Genomic DNA, 17,668 nt, shown 5'->3' on the forward strand with positions numbered 1-17,668 from the left:
AATAAAAAATTTAGGCGCACCAGTGCAACCTAGGCAAAAAGTTAGTCTGGAGCCCTGTGAACTGATGTGGAAATGTGCTCACGAATAGAACTGAAGCTTTATTTTACTAAAGAGCAAACTGTTGGGAGTCTGAAAAATTAAAAAAAACAACAATATATTAAAAAAAAATTAAGATAAAAATGTGACTTTCCATTTTTGTTGTAAATACCAGGACAAAAATCAGGAAATTAAGTTGTTTATTCTTTTGCACTAGTTTTATGTTTCACAATAATCGAATGGTTTGTTTTGGGCTTAAAATCATAGCCTGTCCAAGTTAAATTATTTAAAAAAAAATACTAAGTACATTTTTCCCAGATATTTTTTATTTTTTAATGATACACTGGTCTTGTGGTCCAGGGTAATATTATACAGTCACAAGAGTCATTTTTAAAATGATGATTTATACATCATCTGAAAGATGAATAAATAAGCTTTCCACCGATGTATGGTTTGTTAAGATAGTAATATCTGGCCGAGATGCAACTATTGTAATCTGAGGGTGCAAAAAAACATTGAGAAAATCTCCTTTAAAGTTGTGCATCCACAATTGTGGAATGTTATATATTTACGGTAAGAAAAGTACAAAATGTCTCCATGGATCATGATCTTCACTTAATATCCTAATGATTTTTGGCATTAAAGAAAAACTGATAATTGTGACCCATACAATGTAGTGGCTACTGCCACAGATACACCCGTGCGACCCTAGACTGGTTCAGGGTCACATGTGTTCATGCTCGCATTACCCGGTCCCTCCCGATGGGCAGTGGATGTGCCGTGTACATGTTCCTCTTGCCATCGTATCCAGGCTGCCGGTCCCCGAAGATCTGCATCTTAAAATGTCTCACCATTGTGTCCACCACCTCTCTATGAATGAAACAACACACACGTTAATACATGCAATTACTTACACTCATTGCCAATTACAGCTGCACTACTGTTTTCAATTTCCACAAATGCACACCCTAAATAAATGAATGAATGCAGTGTTACTCCAGAGTCTTGGGTCAGTGAGAGCGAGGTGTTGAGGGAGGCCTCCGCTCACCTGTTGACCCTGCGGGGCCGCTTCTCAGGCTTAATGTCGATGTCATAGTGGTAGACGTCGATCTTGGGGATCTGCACCTGGAAGTGATTGGCCAGAAGGCGAATCGGTTTCCCCACCGTCCCCAAGCCGGGCCGGCGCGGCGGCTGGAAGAGGGAGGGAGGAGCAGGCGGGCCTGAGGACACACACAGTTTAGATTAGGGCTGCAACGATTCGTCGACGTTGTCGACAAAAATCGATAATAGAAATAAAACCGACAATGAATTTCATTGTTGACGTTGTCGCCAGACATGTTTTTTTTTTCCCGACCGGGGCATCTCTCTCGATTACAAACTCTGCCGAGTCGCACATTGACATTAGCTTCTCTGCTGAGCAGTAATTAACATAGAGAAATGGCGTTGTCCAACGCATCAGCTGCACATACCAAAACATCTAAAGTTTGAGAGCATTTCAGCCTGGATACGGTGAATAAAAAGATTACCTGCATCATGCAAAGCAGTCCTTGCGTATCACGGCAGCACCTCGGTGATGCACAAACATTTAAAGAGAAAGCACGTCCGACAGTTGAATGAAATTTGAAGTTGAATGAAACGGAGTTTGACTTGCCTCGGTAAGATTTACCGTATTTTCCGCACTACAAGGCGAACTTAAAAGCCTTTAATCTTCTCAAAAAACGACAGTGTGCTTTATAATCCAGAGCGCCTTCTATATTGATCAATTAGTTAACAACGCCCCGCGTTATTAAATTCGCCCGCGAACTCGCGCTCGTGTCCATCTTATGCCTGCTTTGTCACACGGCCAGTTCAACCTCATATAAATCAGCTTATGTGTCTCCCGCTCACGAGCGCTCACTCTTAACTAGACACACGAACAGACACACTGTCCCCGGCGCTGCTCGCGTGTCACAGAATGTTCATAAGGCGCTCCCCATTCACAGTAACCGGGTCTTCTCATTCAAAACACCCAGCTGTTGTATGTTATGAAATGTTGGAAGTTACGACCCTTATTTCTTGTGTTTACTATAATTTCCCACAGAATTCAAGCAATCTCTATGCTAAATTTTAGAAAAATGTAATAATCATCAGATTAGTCGACTAATCATCTCAATAGTCGGTGACTAGTCGACTATTAAAATACACACACATATATATATATACACATTTTTTTCCAGTTTTTTTCTGATCTGAAAAATGATCCTACCCATGGCTCGAAACCGTAAATGTTCCGAACCGTAAATATTGTGATGCGTTCCAGCACTACCGAAGTGCCCTTTCCTGTCATGATATAGCCTAACAATGTTCGGCTTCCAGATTGACGACACCAAAACAAGCAACTTAACAAGACAACATGACAGCCAGTGTGACCTTTGACCCACCAGTGGAGTAAACACACGACTAAATGAGGAACAATAACAGCCAATCATGTGTCCCGCCTTCACACAAGCCATCAGACAAAAGTGTGTGTGTGTGTCCAGTGCAGACAGACAGCAGCAGGGTCACAAGGGGGGGTGCGATGATGCGTTGACCGTGACATCAAAAGCCCAAACACTTGCCTGCTAAAACACAAACTCACGTAACATCTAGGCCTAAGACTTTAAAACATGACGAAAATGTAAAGGCATATTTAAGACCCACGATTTCCTCAAAACAGAAACGCAGAATCCAGTCGTAAATATGTAACATGTATGTATACATTGGTACATGTATCAGTAATTGTATATTTCAAATGAATAAATCAAAAGCAGGGCTGTACATAAAGTTATTAAATCGCACAATTTTTCTTCTACCGTTTAATTGATACTGTTTTTGATAATAAATTTGTATTGAATCATACTGCTATGGTTTAATTTGAACAAACTCCATTGTGCAGGAATAATTAAATTTTCATTCAATTACATTTTAAAAGATTGAATACATTTATGCTTTCATTTAATATTAAATTAAAGTTAATTAAGTTAATATTAATTTCAGCATTTTACTAAAACATTATTAATATCAAAGGCTGTATTTGTTAACATTAATGCAACAACTAACATACACAAAGAACAGCTGTTATATCAACTAACATTAACAAAGATTAATAAATACTGCAACAAATGTATTGCACATTGTTAGTTAATACATAAATATTAACTAATGAACCTTGTGTTACCCAAGTGTTACCTATTTAATTAGTTAAACCATTAGTTGTTAAATTATCCTAACATTTAAGCATTAAATTAGAGATCAGAAAAATGAATGGAAAAAGAATTTAAAAAATATAGCTGCGAGCAGCGATGGCGGGCCCAAGCCGGTGGCACCGCAACCCCGGTTCCTTTAGTTACCTAAAGGCACCCGGGTGGCGGTGCCGAAGGCTTTGGCCCTTTCATGATTAAATGTTAAAACGGCTTGCCATACTCTGTCATTTCGACTAGTCAAAATCATGTTACAGATATCTTAAATGATAATACAAACTATCCAAAATGTAATTACGACTAGACAGAAAGACGTTGTTGATATCTACAATGTTAATTCCGGATAGGCAAACTTAGCTTTATACAGGGACATAGGCTCAGAGAGAGGCTCACCATATTCAAACCAAAATATCGGACTTCCTCTTGGTCCGAGCTAATGACTATGTAATAGAAAGTTGTCCGGCTTGAGGAGTAAAATGTATATACCGATTTTTGTAACTGTAGATAAAACTAACAACCCCACTTTTGTCAAAAGGTGGCGCTATTTAGTCCTTGCACCATGCCCGTTTCTGAAACTTTGCACATGTCTACTGGCTAATAAATGTGATGTATCTGTTGAGTTTCAAGCAATTTCAATTTCAATTTGACTGTTGAAAAGAAGTGCGCCGATTAGATACTCAGGATCGGTATCGGCTCTGACACTGCCATCTTTGACGAGGCTGATTCAAATTCTATATTGTGCATATACTATTCTATGTAAGGCACAAAGGCACAAAAACTTTCTAAAGTACCATAAAGTTTTTGTGTACTGTATTATAAGTGTTCTGAAGCTATTATGTGATATAGAAATTAATATTTAAGTCATTAAATTCAAGAACACGTAAACTTTTCCCTCTCTGCGCCTGTCAGTCATTCTCCATTCAGCATTCAAACAGCACGTCGCATTCGGTTACAGTCAATGATGAAACGATCTTCAAGATGATTCAATGTTAATCCTATTATACTGGATCTTTAAGATAAAGGTCTAAAGGTCTATATTTTCGAATGAAGAAACTTTTTCTTGCTGGACTTTATTGCTGTAACTTAACCGTGTTACTTTCTACCGGGTGTCAGACGCTGTCGGTTAGATCACAACACTAGAGTCAGAGCACTATAATTGTTCTTCACGCACACAGTAACTGAAATTTAAAACCTTTAAAAGAAAAGGCTCAATAAACTATTGCATAGATATATAATGTATAATACACTGTTCATAAATATGTATTTCCTTTGTGCTTTGAACTTTTCAATACGGACTCAATGCGCTGTAACTTCATGTGGCTTCAAGCACATCATTCTCCGCTCGGGATGCACATAAGTGCTTTGTGCTGCACCGTATTAGAGCCGTAATATCATAATGCAGTGACGTAATGACAGATTATTAATTGCCTTTCAATTATATGTTGCTGCGTCATTAAACATCTGTCCTATGCATTTCAAACATTTATAGCAGCCATGGCTATATCTTTTTATGATTTTTGTTATCTTGTTTTTCATGAATGTATTTTTTAAAAATAAGAGCAATGTGTATTATCTATTGTTAATATAGTTTATGATAGCATTTTTGTCATAGATTATGACAAAGTAATCATATGATCCACCAGCGAGGAACCAGCAGAACAGAGTGAACATTCTTTCTGTTTAGTTCAATCCTACTTAATAGGAATTTATTTAAAATGCTCGCTCTACTCCACACCATTAATGTCTTGTGCGGACATCCGTATTTTGACTTTCGGTTTTAAGTAAGCGATTTAAAAGCTCCCAAGTCCCAGCGGAGTCACACGTTGATTAACCGGTGGGAATATACACAATAGGCCTACCTGATATTGAACACAAGAGGGCAGTATAGCACTACGTATGACTCAGATTATTATTTTTTTCTGAATTTTACAACAATTCTGGCTGTTTTTGAACGTAAACATAATTCTTAAATGAAAAAAGGGAAAAATTGGGGAAGTTATAATATTTGTATAATTTAATTTAGAAACAAATGATGTATAATTACATTTTTAGAAGATATGAGGCTTTTAGTGTTTACTTTTTTCACATTACTTTAATCTTTTGCCATAGTTGCACATGTCTACTGGCTAATAAATGTGATGTATCTGTTGAGTTTCAAGCAATTTCAAGCATGCTAAGAGTCCCAAAAGCATCAAAAAAGAATGTTAAAGTTTGTTTCGTTGCCACGGCAACAGTATCAAAGATATCAAAAATTCATTCACAGGTCTACATCTGCCGTGTATTTACATTATACAGATGAAGTTTGAAGCAAATCGGTTAAAAATAAGAGAGTGATTTCAAAGCATTTTGAAAGTGACACACTTCCTGCTGCCAGTTGGTGGCGCTATAACTTTGACTCACAATAGTCACATCCATGTGATCGGTCTCTTACAGCGAAAACACTGCTGAAGTTTCATCAAGATCAGTTAATGTATGCTGAAGTTATAACACACATCCTGTTTCACGTTTCTCGCCATAATTTTGTTTCCTCGCCACGGCCAAACCGTTCGAGATATAAAAAATCCCGTGGCACTTTTTCATCCTTAATGTCTTGACTTCACGCTGATCGAGTTTCGTCGAATTTGGTTCAGTGCTCTAGGAGCAATAATTTAAATTCCATTGCATGTGTTTTAAACACAACCCTAAATAGCCGACTTCCTGTTGGGCTGGGGTAAAAAGTAAGAGTGTGAAGTATATATGAAACTATGAGATCTATATGTGTACCAAGTTTCATATTATTACATGCAAGTGTGTTTGATTTATGGACCAAATTTTCAGACCAAGTTTATTGACCAAGTTAATCTGATTAATAAACTAATTATATAAAACTATTGTCAATTCACTACAATTAAACTAGTTATATGCCTTTACTTATAAAAAATAAAAATAAAAACTTATTTAAAAAATACCAGGCTTGAGAAATGTATTTTCTTTATGCAGGTCATACACACAGCAGTGAAATGGTTAAGCCCCCTCCCCCTGCACACACACACACACACACACACACACACACAGACAGCCAGTCAGCCAGCCAGCCAGCCAGCCAAAGACACAGAGACACAGAGACATGTAGGCTCAGAGTGGCCATATTCAAACAAAAATATCTGACTTTCTGTGGGTCCTAGCTAATAAGTGTCAATTAGAAAGTTGTCCGGCTCGAGGAGTACAATATACATAGCAATTTTTGTAACTCTAGTTAAAACTAACAACCCCACTTTTGTCAAAAGGTGGCGCTACTGAGCCCTCACCACGCCCGTTTCTGAAACTTTGCACATGTCTACTGGCTAATAAATGTGATGTGTCTGTCGAGTTTCATGCAATTTGAAGCATGCTAAGGGTCTCAAAAGCATCCAAAAAGCATCCTAAAAGAAGGGTAAAGTGTGATGCGTCGCCACGGCAACAGTTTCAAAGATATCAAGAATCCATTCACAGGTCTACATCTGCCGTATGTTTACATTATACATATGAAGTTTGAAGCAAATCGGGTAAAAATAAAAGGGTGATATCAAAGCATTTTGAAAGTGACACACTTCCTGCTGCCAGTTGGTGGCGCTATAACTTTGACTCACAATAGTCACATCCATGTGATCGTCCTCTTACAGCGAACATACTGCTGAAGTTTCATCAAGATCAGTTAATGTATGCTGAAGTTATAACAAACTTCCTGTTTCACATTTCTCGCCATGATTTCGTTTCCTCGCCACGGACAAACCGTTTGAGATATAAAAAATCCCCTCGCAAACTTTCATCCTCAATGTCTTGACTTCACGCTGACCGAGTTTCGTCGAATTTGGATCAAAGCTCTAGGAGGAGTATATGACATTCCATTGCGAGCGTTTTACAAACAAACCTCAATAGCCGACTTCCTGTTGGGCTGGGGTAAAAAGTAAGAGTGTGAGGTATAGATGAAACGATGAGATCAACATTTGTACCGAGTTTCATATTATTACATACAAGCGTGTTTGAGTTATGGACCAAGTGTTCGGACCCCGTTCCAGGGGGCGCTGACGAGCCGCCCTACCACGCCCGGGTACCAGCTTCAGCCCGGCTCTGATGGCCGCGGGTTCTGACCCGTGTGCAAAGTTTCAAGAGTTTTCGAGCACGTTAAGGGCCCCAAAAGTGCCCAAAAGGTAGTAAAATAATAATTATTATAATAATAATAATAGTAAAGAAAAATAATCCCAAGGAAAACAATAGGGCCTTCGCCCTTTCAGGGCTTGGGCCCTAAAAAAAAAAAAAAAATAATCGGAAGGAAAACAATAGGGCCTTCGCCCTTTCAGGGCTTGGGCCCTAATAATAATAATAATCCTAAGGAAAACAATAGGGCCTTCGCCCTTTCAGGGCTTGGGCCCTAATAATAATCCTAAGGAAAACAATAGGGCCTTCGCCCTTTCAGGGCTTGGGCCCTAATAATCGGAAGGAAAACAATAGGGCCTTCGCCCTTTCAGGGCTTGGGCCCTAATAATACTAAAGAATAAATATAGCTGCGAGCAGCGATGGCGGGCCCAAGCCGGTGGCACCGCAACCCCGGTTCCTTTAGTTACCTAAAGGCACCCGGGTGGCGGTGCCGAAGGCTTTGGCCCTTTCATGATTAAATGTTAAAACGGCTTGCCATACTCTGTCATTTCGACTAGTCAAAATTATGTTACAGATATCTTAAATGATAATACAAACTATCCAAAATGTAATTACGACTAGACAGAAAGACGTTGTTGATATCTACAATGTTAATTCCGGATAGGCAAACTTAGCTTTTAAATGTTAAAAGGGCTTGCCATACAGGGACGTAGGCTCAGAGAGAGGCTCACCATATTCAAACCAAAATATCTGACTTCCTCTTGGTCCGAGCTAATGACTATGTAATAGAAAGTTGTCCGGCTTGAGGAGTACAATGTATATATCGATTTTTGTAACTGTAGATAAAACTAACAACCCCACTTTTGTCAAAAGGTGGCGCTATTTAGTCCTTGCACCATGCCCGTTTCTGAAACTTTGCACGTCTACTGGCTAATAAATGTGATGTATCTGTTGAGTTTTAAGCAATTTCAATTTCAATTTGACTGTTGAAAAGAAGTGCGCCGATTAGATACTCAGGATCGGTATCGGCTCTGACACTGCCATCTTTGACGAGGCTGATTCATATTGTGCATATACTATTCTATGTAAGGCACAAAGGCACAAAAACTTTCTAAAGTACCATAAAGTTTTTGTGTACTGTATTATAAGTGTTCTGAAGCTATTATGTGATATAGAAATTAATATTTAAGTCATTAAATTCAAGAACACGTAAACTTTTCCCTCTCTGCGCCTGTCAGTCATTCTCCATTCAGCATTCAAACAGCACGTCGCATTCGGTTACAGTCAATGATGAAACGATCTTCAAGATGATTCAATGTTAATCCTATTATACTGGGTCTTTAAGATAAAGGTCTAAAGGTCTATATTTTCGAATGAAGAAACTTTTTCTTGCTGGACTTTATTGCTGTAACTTAATCGTGTTACTTTCTACCGGGTGTCAGACGCTGTCGGTTAGATCACAACACTAGAGTCAGAGCACTATAATTGTTCTTCACGCACACAGTAACTGAAATTTAAAACCTTTAAAAGAAAAGGCTCAATAAACTATTGCATAGATAGATAATGTATAATACACTGTTCATAAATATGTATTTCCTTTGTGCTTTGAACTTTTCAATACGGACTCAATGCGCTGTAACTTCATGTGGCTTCAAGCACATCATTCTCCGCTCGGGATGCACATAAGTGCTTTGTGCTGCACCGTATTAGAGCCGTAATATCATAATGCAGTGACGTAATGACAGATTATTAATTGCCTTTCAATTATATGTTGCTGCGTCATTAAACATCTGTCCTATGCATTTCAAACATTTATAGCAGCCATGGCTTTATCTTTTTATGATTTTTGTTATCTTGTTTTTCATGAATGTATTTTTTAAAAATAAGAGCAATGTGTATTATCTATTATTAATATAGTTTATAATAGCATTTTTGTCATAGATTATGACAAAGTAATCATATGATCCACCAGCGAGGAACCAGCAGAACAGAGTGAACATTCTTTCTGTTTAGTTCAATCCTACTTAATAGGAATTTATTTAAAATGCTCGCTCTACTCCACACCATTAATGTCTTGTGCGGACATCCGTATTTTGACTTTCGGTTTTAAGTAAGCGATTTAAAAGCTCCCAAGTCCCAGCAGAGTCACACGTTGATTAACCGGTGGGAATATACACAATAGGCCTACCTGATATTGAACACAAGAGGGCAGTATAGCACTACGTATGACTCAGATTATTATTTTTTTCTGAATTTTACAACAATTCTGGCTGTTTTTGAACGTAAACATAATTCTTAAATGAAAAAAAGGAAAAATTGGGGACGTTATAATATTTGTATAATTTAATTTAGAAACAAATGATGTATAATTACATTTTTAGAAGATATGAGGCTTTTAGTGTTTACTTTTTTGACATTACTTTAATCTTTTGCCATAGTTGCACATGTCTACTGGCTAATAAATGTGATGTATCTGTTGAGTTTCAAGCAATTTCAAGCATGCTAAGAGTCCCAAAAGCATCAAAAAAGAATGTTAAAGTTTGTTTCGTTGCCACGGCAACAGGGCCGAGTTATGCACACAGAGTGACTTTCTTTTGCATATGAAAAGATGGATGCTAAAGTTTGAGCTGACTCACAAAATGTTCTCTTATGCATCAACTTTTCCTCTTCCCAACATGGACTGCGTGTTGCGTGATGTCTCTTACTCTGGAGGAATGTCTTGTAGTCCCGACCCTAGCCATCTGTTGTCATCCTTTTCTTTAAAAGCAAATATCTTCCCTTGCTTTGTGTGTAGCTTTGATAATGTGTTTATGCTCAAACAGCAACATTACACACTAACTAAAGTTAGAAAAGTGAAATCATACTTTACCACCCCTTTTACTATGACATGAGTCATTATGATTCATGCATGAATAACAACTACATGTTTGTACTACTACATGTTTGTAGTTACAGCCTTAACTACATGTTTGTACATGTCTGATAGTTAATGCATTAATTAACATTTAGGGGTAAACTAAATCAATCAGGCTCAGAAGGAATAATTAATTTTAAAATTAATGTAAACAATTTATTGTCAACATCTGCAGCTTCGTCATAAACATTACTGAATGGCACAGGATTAGTTTGACATTATTTTCACTGATCCTCTATATCAAACATAGAAAATACTAAATCCACTAATAATTTTTTTCTTAAAAGGTCTTAATCTGTTTTGTGATATTCTCTTTCCCATCAAACTCAACCTACTGTGACTTACAACAGTTCCCGAGGAATCGGTTCTCCCTACCAAAAAACAGCAAACATGAACTAAGGTCAGACGACCATTTGCTGCATCCAGATTCCAGACACACAACATAGCTCAGTGCTGGTTAAGTAGTGGGATGCGTAATTGATTGTAAGTTTATGTTAAATCATGAGCTGAATTCGGTAAGAATAGTTAACAGTGAAATGATTATGATATAAAGTCATGACACAGTAATCCATTAACAAGCCATTACTGGTTGCCAACACAATGCAAGAGTTCAGAAGCTTTAAGTCATTTGAAGCAAATAAACAATTCTGGTACAGCTGGATGCAAGACTTAGAAACCCCCAAACCTGTTACGTTACAGAGTTCAGTCCGTATGTTTCAGGCCCAATTCATATGCGTCAATAAATCTAATGTGAATCATGTACATGTATTTGCACCTGCCATGCAATGTTAAGTGGATAGATCGGACATTCCCGTCAATGCGAGGCGTACGTCATTAAAAAATTAGTCTTTTTAAAACATTTCGGTGTACAGATATAACAAATTAATCAACTCTAGTTGAAACCAGAGTACTAATTTAGTTCGTTTGTGTTAAATAAAAAGGCGAACTTTGTGCTTTTGAAATCATTATTTGCTCGCTGTTGCTGCTGTCAGTTAATTGTCAAGCAGTTTCCCTAAATGAAGCTGGCTAGCATTGTTTTACAGTAGTCTCTCCCGATAGAACCCCTTTCATTTCTCTTCTTTCTCCAAATCTCCCAAAGAAACTACAGCGTATCGCTAAAATGTAAAATAATACTAAACTGCACTGTCTCTCTTTCGCTATTTCTGGAATGTTTAGTCGCGCCTCTGTGAAGTTTTGAAGGCGTTGCCCCTGGCAAACAATAGCCATGATGGTCTCCTACCATCATGGCCGACCGGCTCAGATCTCACCCAAATCGGCACGTGACTCCTCACTCTCAATAAGATCCTCCAGCTGGACTGCCCATGATGTCCACCTACTCCCTTTCTCTCCCATGATGAACTATATTGCCCATAATCCATTCCCATACTCTAGGGTTACATTTATCCTAGCTGTCGATCATTAGCTTGTCTAAATTAGCCTTTTTAAGCTGTGCTCTCCATTGCTTTCTCTACATACTGCTGCATTTCTGAGCACATGTTGTAGTTCCCTGTTCCAGTGTTCATGTTCTTGGTCTGTTTTCTTGAATTTTGCCATGTTTTGGATTATATTTGACCATTTACCTGTTTTTGACTACTCTAATGAATTGTCCAAAATAAAGGCTTGCCACTTGGGCAGCATATCAAGTCTTGGAGCAGTGACTCATAACAGAAGACTACGCCAAGTAGATCCAGCAGCCCATTTTAAGCAATTTCAATTTCAATTTGACTGTTGAAAAGAAGTGCGCCGATTAGATACTCAGGATCGGTATCGGCTCTGACACTGCCATCTTTGACGAGGCTGATTCATATTGTGCATATACTATTCTATGTAAGGCACAAAGGCACAAAAACTTTCTAAAGTACCATAAAGTTTTTGTGTACTGTATTATAAGTGTTCTGAAGCTATTATGTGATATAGAAATTAATATTTAAGTCATTAAATTCAAGAACACGTAAACTTTTCCCTCTCTGCGCCTGTCAGTCATTCTCCATTCAGCATTCAAACAGCACGTCGCATTCGGTTACAGTCAATGATGAAACGATCTTCAAGATGATTCAATGTTAATCCTATTATACTGGGTCTTTAAGATAAAGGTCTAAAGGTCTATATTTTCGAATGAAGAAACTTTTTCTTGCTGGACTTTATTGCTGTAACTTAATCGTGTTACTTTCTACCGGGTGTCAGACGCTGTCGGTTAGATCACAACACTAGAGTCAGAGCACTATAATTGTTCTTCACGCACACAGTAACTGAAATTTAAAACCTTTAAAAGAAAAGGCTCAATAAACTATTGCATAGATAGATAATGTATAATACACTGTTCATAAATATGTATTTCCTTTGTGCTTTGAACTTTTCAATACGGACTCAATGCGCTGTAACTTCATGTGGCTTCAAGCACATCATTCTCCGCTCGGGATGCACATAAGTGCTTTGTGCTGCACCGTATTAGAGCCGTAATATCATAATGCAGTGACGTAATGACAGATTATTAATTGCCTTTCAATTATATGTTGCTGCGTCATTAAACATCTGTCCTATGCATTTCAAACATTTATAGCAGCCATGGCTTTATCTTTTTATGATTTTTGTTATCTTGTTTTTCATGAATGTATTTTTTAAAAATAAGAGCAATGTGTATTATCTATTATTAATATAGTTTATAATAGCATTTTTGTCATAGATTATGACAAAGTAATCATATGATCCACCAGCGAGGAACCAGCAGAACAGAGTGAACATTCTTTCTGTTTAGTTCAATCCTACTTAATAGGAATTTATTTAAAATGCTCGCTCTACTCCACACCATTAATGTCTTGTGCGGACATCCGTATTTTGACTTTCGGTTTTAAGTAAGCGATTTAAAAGCTCCCAAGTCCCAGCAGAGTCACACGTTGATTAACCGGTGGGAATATACACAATAGGCCTACCTGATATTGAACACAAGAGGGCAGTATAGCACTACGTATGACTCAGATTATTATTTTTTTCTGAATTTTACAACAATTCTGGCTGTTTTTGAACGTTTTTGAACAAAAATTGGGGACGTTATAATATTTGTATAATTTAATTTAGAAACAAATGATGTATAATTACATTTTTAGAAGATATGAGGCTTTTAGTGTTTACTTTTTTGACATTACTTTAATCTTTTGCCATAGTTGCACATGTCTACTGGCTAATAAATGTGATGTATCTGTTGAGTTTCAAGCAATTTCAAGCATGCTAAGAGTCCCAAAAGCATCAAAAAAGAATGTTAAAGTTTGTTTCGTTGCCACGGCAACAGTATCAAAGATATCAAAAATTCATTCACAGGTCTACATCTGCCGTGTATTTACATTATACAGATGAAGTTTGAAGCAAATCGGTTAAAAATAAGAGAGTGATTTCAAAGCATTTAGAAAGTGACACACTTCCTGCTGCCAGTTGGTGGCGCTATAACTTTGACTCACAATAGTCACATCCATGTGATCGGTCTCTTACAGCGAAAACACTGCTGAAGTTTCATCAAGATCAGTTAATGTATGCTGAAGTTATAACAGACATCCTGTTTCATGTTTCTCGCCATAATTTCGTTTCCTCGCCACGGCCAAACCGTTCGAGATATCAAAAATCCCGTGGCACTTTTTCATCCTTAATGTCTTGACTTCACGCTGATCGAGTTTCGTCGAATTTGGTTCAGTGCTCTAGGAGCAATAATTTAAATTCCATTGCATGTGTTTTAAACACAACCCTAAATAGCCAACTTCCTGTTGGGCTGGGGTAAAAAGTAAGAGTGTGAAGTAGGCTATATATGAAACGATGAGATCTATATGTGTACCAAGTTTCATATTATTACATGCAAGTGTGTTTGATTTATGGACCAAATTTTCAGACCAAGTTTATTGACCAAGTTAATCTGATTAATAAACTAATTATATAAAACTATTGTCAATTCACTACAATTAAACTAGTTATATGCCTTTACTTATAAAAAATAAAAATAAAAACTTATTTAAAAAATACCAGGCTTGAGAAATGTATTTTCTTTATGCAGGTCATACACACAGCAGTGAAATGGTTAAGCCCCCTCCCCCTGCACACACACACAGACAGCCAGCCAGCCAGCCAGCCAAAGACACATGTAGGCTCAGAGTGGCCATATTCAAACAAAAATATCTGACTTTCCGTGGGTCCTAGCTAATAAGTGTCAATTAGAAAGTTGTCCGGCTCGAGGAGTACAATATACATGGGTCAATGACGTGACGCTTGCTTTTTCTGTCCGACTGAACTTTTTACCAATTAATAAACATTAAAATTAATAAAATTATAACATGTATGTCTACCACCTTCCTTATACATATGCCCACTCTTATTTCTTTAAAAATAATTAGTTTATTGGCATTTTCTGCCACCTGAAGTGTGAAAACATCATGTGGGGCGACCGTCCGGCCTTGACTTCTGTTTGGACAACTGGTTTTAAATCAAACTAAAAGAATTTAAATATAATTCTTACCCTATTTGGCATAATTTTAAACTTGTTTTCCATTGATTGACAAAGTTATGAAACATTTGTACACACGTTTCAATCATAATAAACAAACAAATCTTGTCCGAAGATGTTCATTATCTGAAATATCATCTGGGGCGACCATCAAGAAAATACAAATAAGGAACTTATATTCTGATAATCATCTCAAAGAGGATGTTGCATCAGCCAGCCTCATGGTGAGGGTCCCACAGAGACAACTAGCAGGTGAGTTGTCACTCTCATTTTTACAAACAAATCCTCTTTAAAACTGCTGCAGTGTATACGTCACATTTTGATATCATGTGGGGCGACCAACCTAAAACTGTAAATTATAAGTTTTATACGCAAATCTTTATTTTTAAATTTGTAAATTGTAAATTTGTCAGTGATATGTGGTGAGAAGAAGCTAATTTGGGCTCTATAGCTAAGCATTAGCCTGTTATACTTGATTAAACTTGAAAATATCATCTGGGGCGACCAAGCATCATGTGGGGCGACCGCCACTGATCGCTTAAATGATAGAAAACACATATCATGTATTTGTAGTTTCTGTATGCAAATGTTTACATTCATTATATGCATTTAGTTGTTTTAAATAACTTTTTACATTTCACCACATATTTTTTCTAAATTTCAATAATTTCCCTCCTACTTCAGAGAGAACTAAGCTTACTTCTTTTTGATTATTATGTTTTTTATCAAAGAAATGTGTGAATATTAAGCATTTATTCTACTTTTTCCAATTCTTTTTCTAACTCTGTGTATGTTTAAATATACTTTTTTTTCTAGATGGCCCCACTAACAAGCAAAGAAAAGACTGCTCGCTACAGGCAGCGGAAAATGCTGTTCAATGTGTCTGCAGAATGCTGCTATGTTCAACTGTTAAATGAAAATAGTAATGAAAATACAAACATTGTATGTTTAAGTGATTAATGAAATGAAAATGAAAAAGGAAAATGCTGTTCAATGTTATGTCCAAGCATTTAATGCATTAGTATTGAAAATTTTAATATGATGGTTTTGTGTCAAATGAAATAGTGAGGAAACTGTTAATGTTATGAAATGTGTCAAATGAAATGGATATGCTGATTCTTCATAAAATTTTATTAAATATGCTGATTCTTCATAAAATTCCATTAAATGTGTTTTAACTATCAAAATCATTGAATAGTCTTAATTGCCTGCTGTTTTTCATCATGTGGGGCGACCATTTGTCATGTGGGGTAACCAACTATATTCAATTCTGCAGTAAATTCAAAAAATAATGTCTGTCCATTTTGGTTGAAATATAATTCATTGGTATAACATCAATAAGTGGATACTATATCTACACATATTAAATCAGTTTTATGGATTATATGAGTAAAAAAAATATGTAATTGCTTTATGAGGGTGACACTGCCATTATAGATAAAAATGTATTTAACATCATTTGCAATAAATGAAAGGACACATGAGTATATCTTTCTTAAACGGTTCAATTAATTACTGATACTTCTTAAAATATAACTTATGCAAAGAAAATCTATTAATTATAAGATAAATTACGGTCGCCCCAAATGACTTTTTTAAGGTCATTGCCCTATTCATTTGAGTTTAAAAGCACTAAAATATCTTTGTTTGAAGTTTTCACACACATGCATGTGTAGACTACACTCCACATGTTTAGAAAATAGACAAATATATTATTATTTCAAGTATTTTAAAAATGGGCCTCTCAAAGGCCTTATACGTCATTGACCCACATACCAATTTTTGTAACTCTAGTTAAAACTAACCACCCCACTTTTGTCAAAAGGTGGCGCTACTGAGCCCTCACCACGCCCGTTTCTGCAACTTTGCACATGTCTACTGGCTAATAAATGTGATGTGTCTGTCGAGTTTCATGCAATTTGAAGCATGCTAAGGGTCTCAAAAGCATCCTAAAAGCATCCTAAAAGAAGGGTAAAGTTTGATGCGTCGCCACGGCAACAGTTTCAAAGATATCAAGAATCCATTCACAGGTCTTCATCTGCCGTATGTTTCCATTATACATATGAAGTTTGAAGCAAATCGGGTAAAAATAAAAGGGTGATATCTAAGCATTTTGAAAGTGACACACTTCCTGCTGCCAGTTGGTGGCGCTATAACTTTGACTCACAATAGTCACATCCATGTGATCGTCCTCTTACAGCGAACACACTGCTGAAGTTTCATCAAGATCAGTTAATGTATGCTGAAGTTATAACACACTTCCTGTTTCACGTTTCTCGCCATGATTTCGTTTCCCCGCCACGGACAAACCGTTCGAGATATAAAAAATCCCCTCGCAAACTTTCATCCTCAATGTCTTGACTTCATGCTGACCGAGTTTCGTCGAATTTGGATCAAAGCTCTAGGAGGAGTATTTGACATTCCATTGCGATCGTTTTACAAACAAACCTCAATAGCCGACTTCCTGTTGGGCTGGGGTAAAAAGTAAGAGCGCGAGGTATAGATGAAACGATGAGATCAACATGTGTACCGAGTTTCATATTATTACATACAAGCGTGTTTGAGTTATGGACCAAGTGTTCGGACCCCGTTCCAGGGGGCGCTGACGAGCCGCCCTGCCACGCCCGGGTACCAGCTTCAGCCCGGCTCTGATGGCCGCGGGTTCTGACCCGTGTGCAAAGTTTCAAGAGTTTTCGAGCACGTTAAGGGCCCCAAAAGTGCCCAAAAGGTAGTAAAATAATAATAATTATAATAATAATAGTAAAGAAAAATAATCCTTAGGAAAACAATAGGGCCTTCGCCCTTTCAGGGCTTGGGCCCTAATAATCCCAAGGAAAACAATAGGGCCTTCGCCCTTTCAGGGCTTGGGCCCTAACGAGCAGCGATGGCGGGCCCAAGCCG

The 17,668-nt window shown here is 37.3% G+C and overlaps 1 protein-coding gene across 8 annotated transcripts in view; it reads right to left on the bottom strand.

Moving 5' to 3' along the window:
* Positions 1-17,668, bottom strand: part of ago4 (argonaute RISC component 4) — a 76,372-nt gene that overhangs the window by 36,074 nt on the left and 22,630 nt on the right. For all 8 annotated transcript variants that reach the window (XM_089122906.1, XM_089122905.1, XM_089122904.1 and 5 more), the window contains exons 2-3: positions 1,085-1,256; positions 786-906 (exon numbers count right to left, since the gene is read on the bottom strand). In XM_089122906.1, coding sequence (XP_088979032.1) covers positions 786-906; positions 1,085-1,256 — 293 coding nt within the window. The remainder of the gene's footprint in view (positions 1-785; positions 907-1,084; positions 1,257-17,668) is intronic.

Source organism: Pimephales promelas, chromosome 18 (assembly GCF_988280905.1).
Source record: "Pimephales promelas chromosome 18, fPimPro1.hap1.1, whole genome shotgun sequence".
NCBI lineage: Eukaryota > Metazoa > Chordata > Actinopteri > Cypriniformes > Leuciscidae > Pimephales > Pimephales promelas.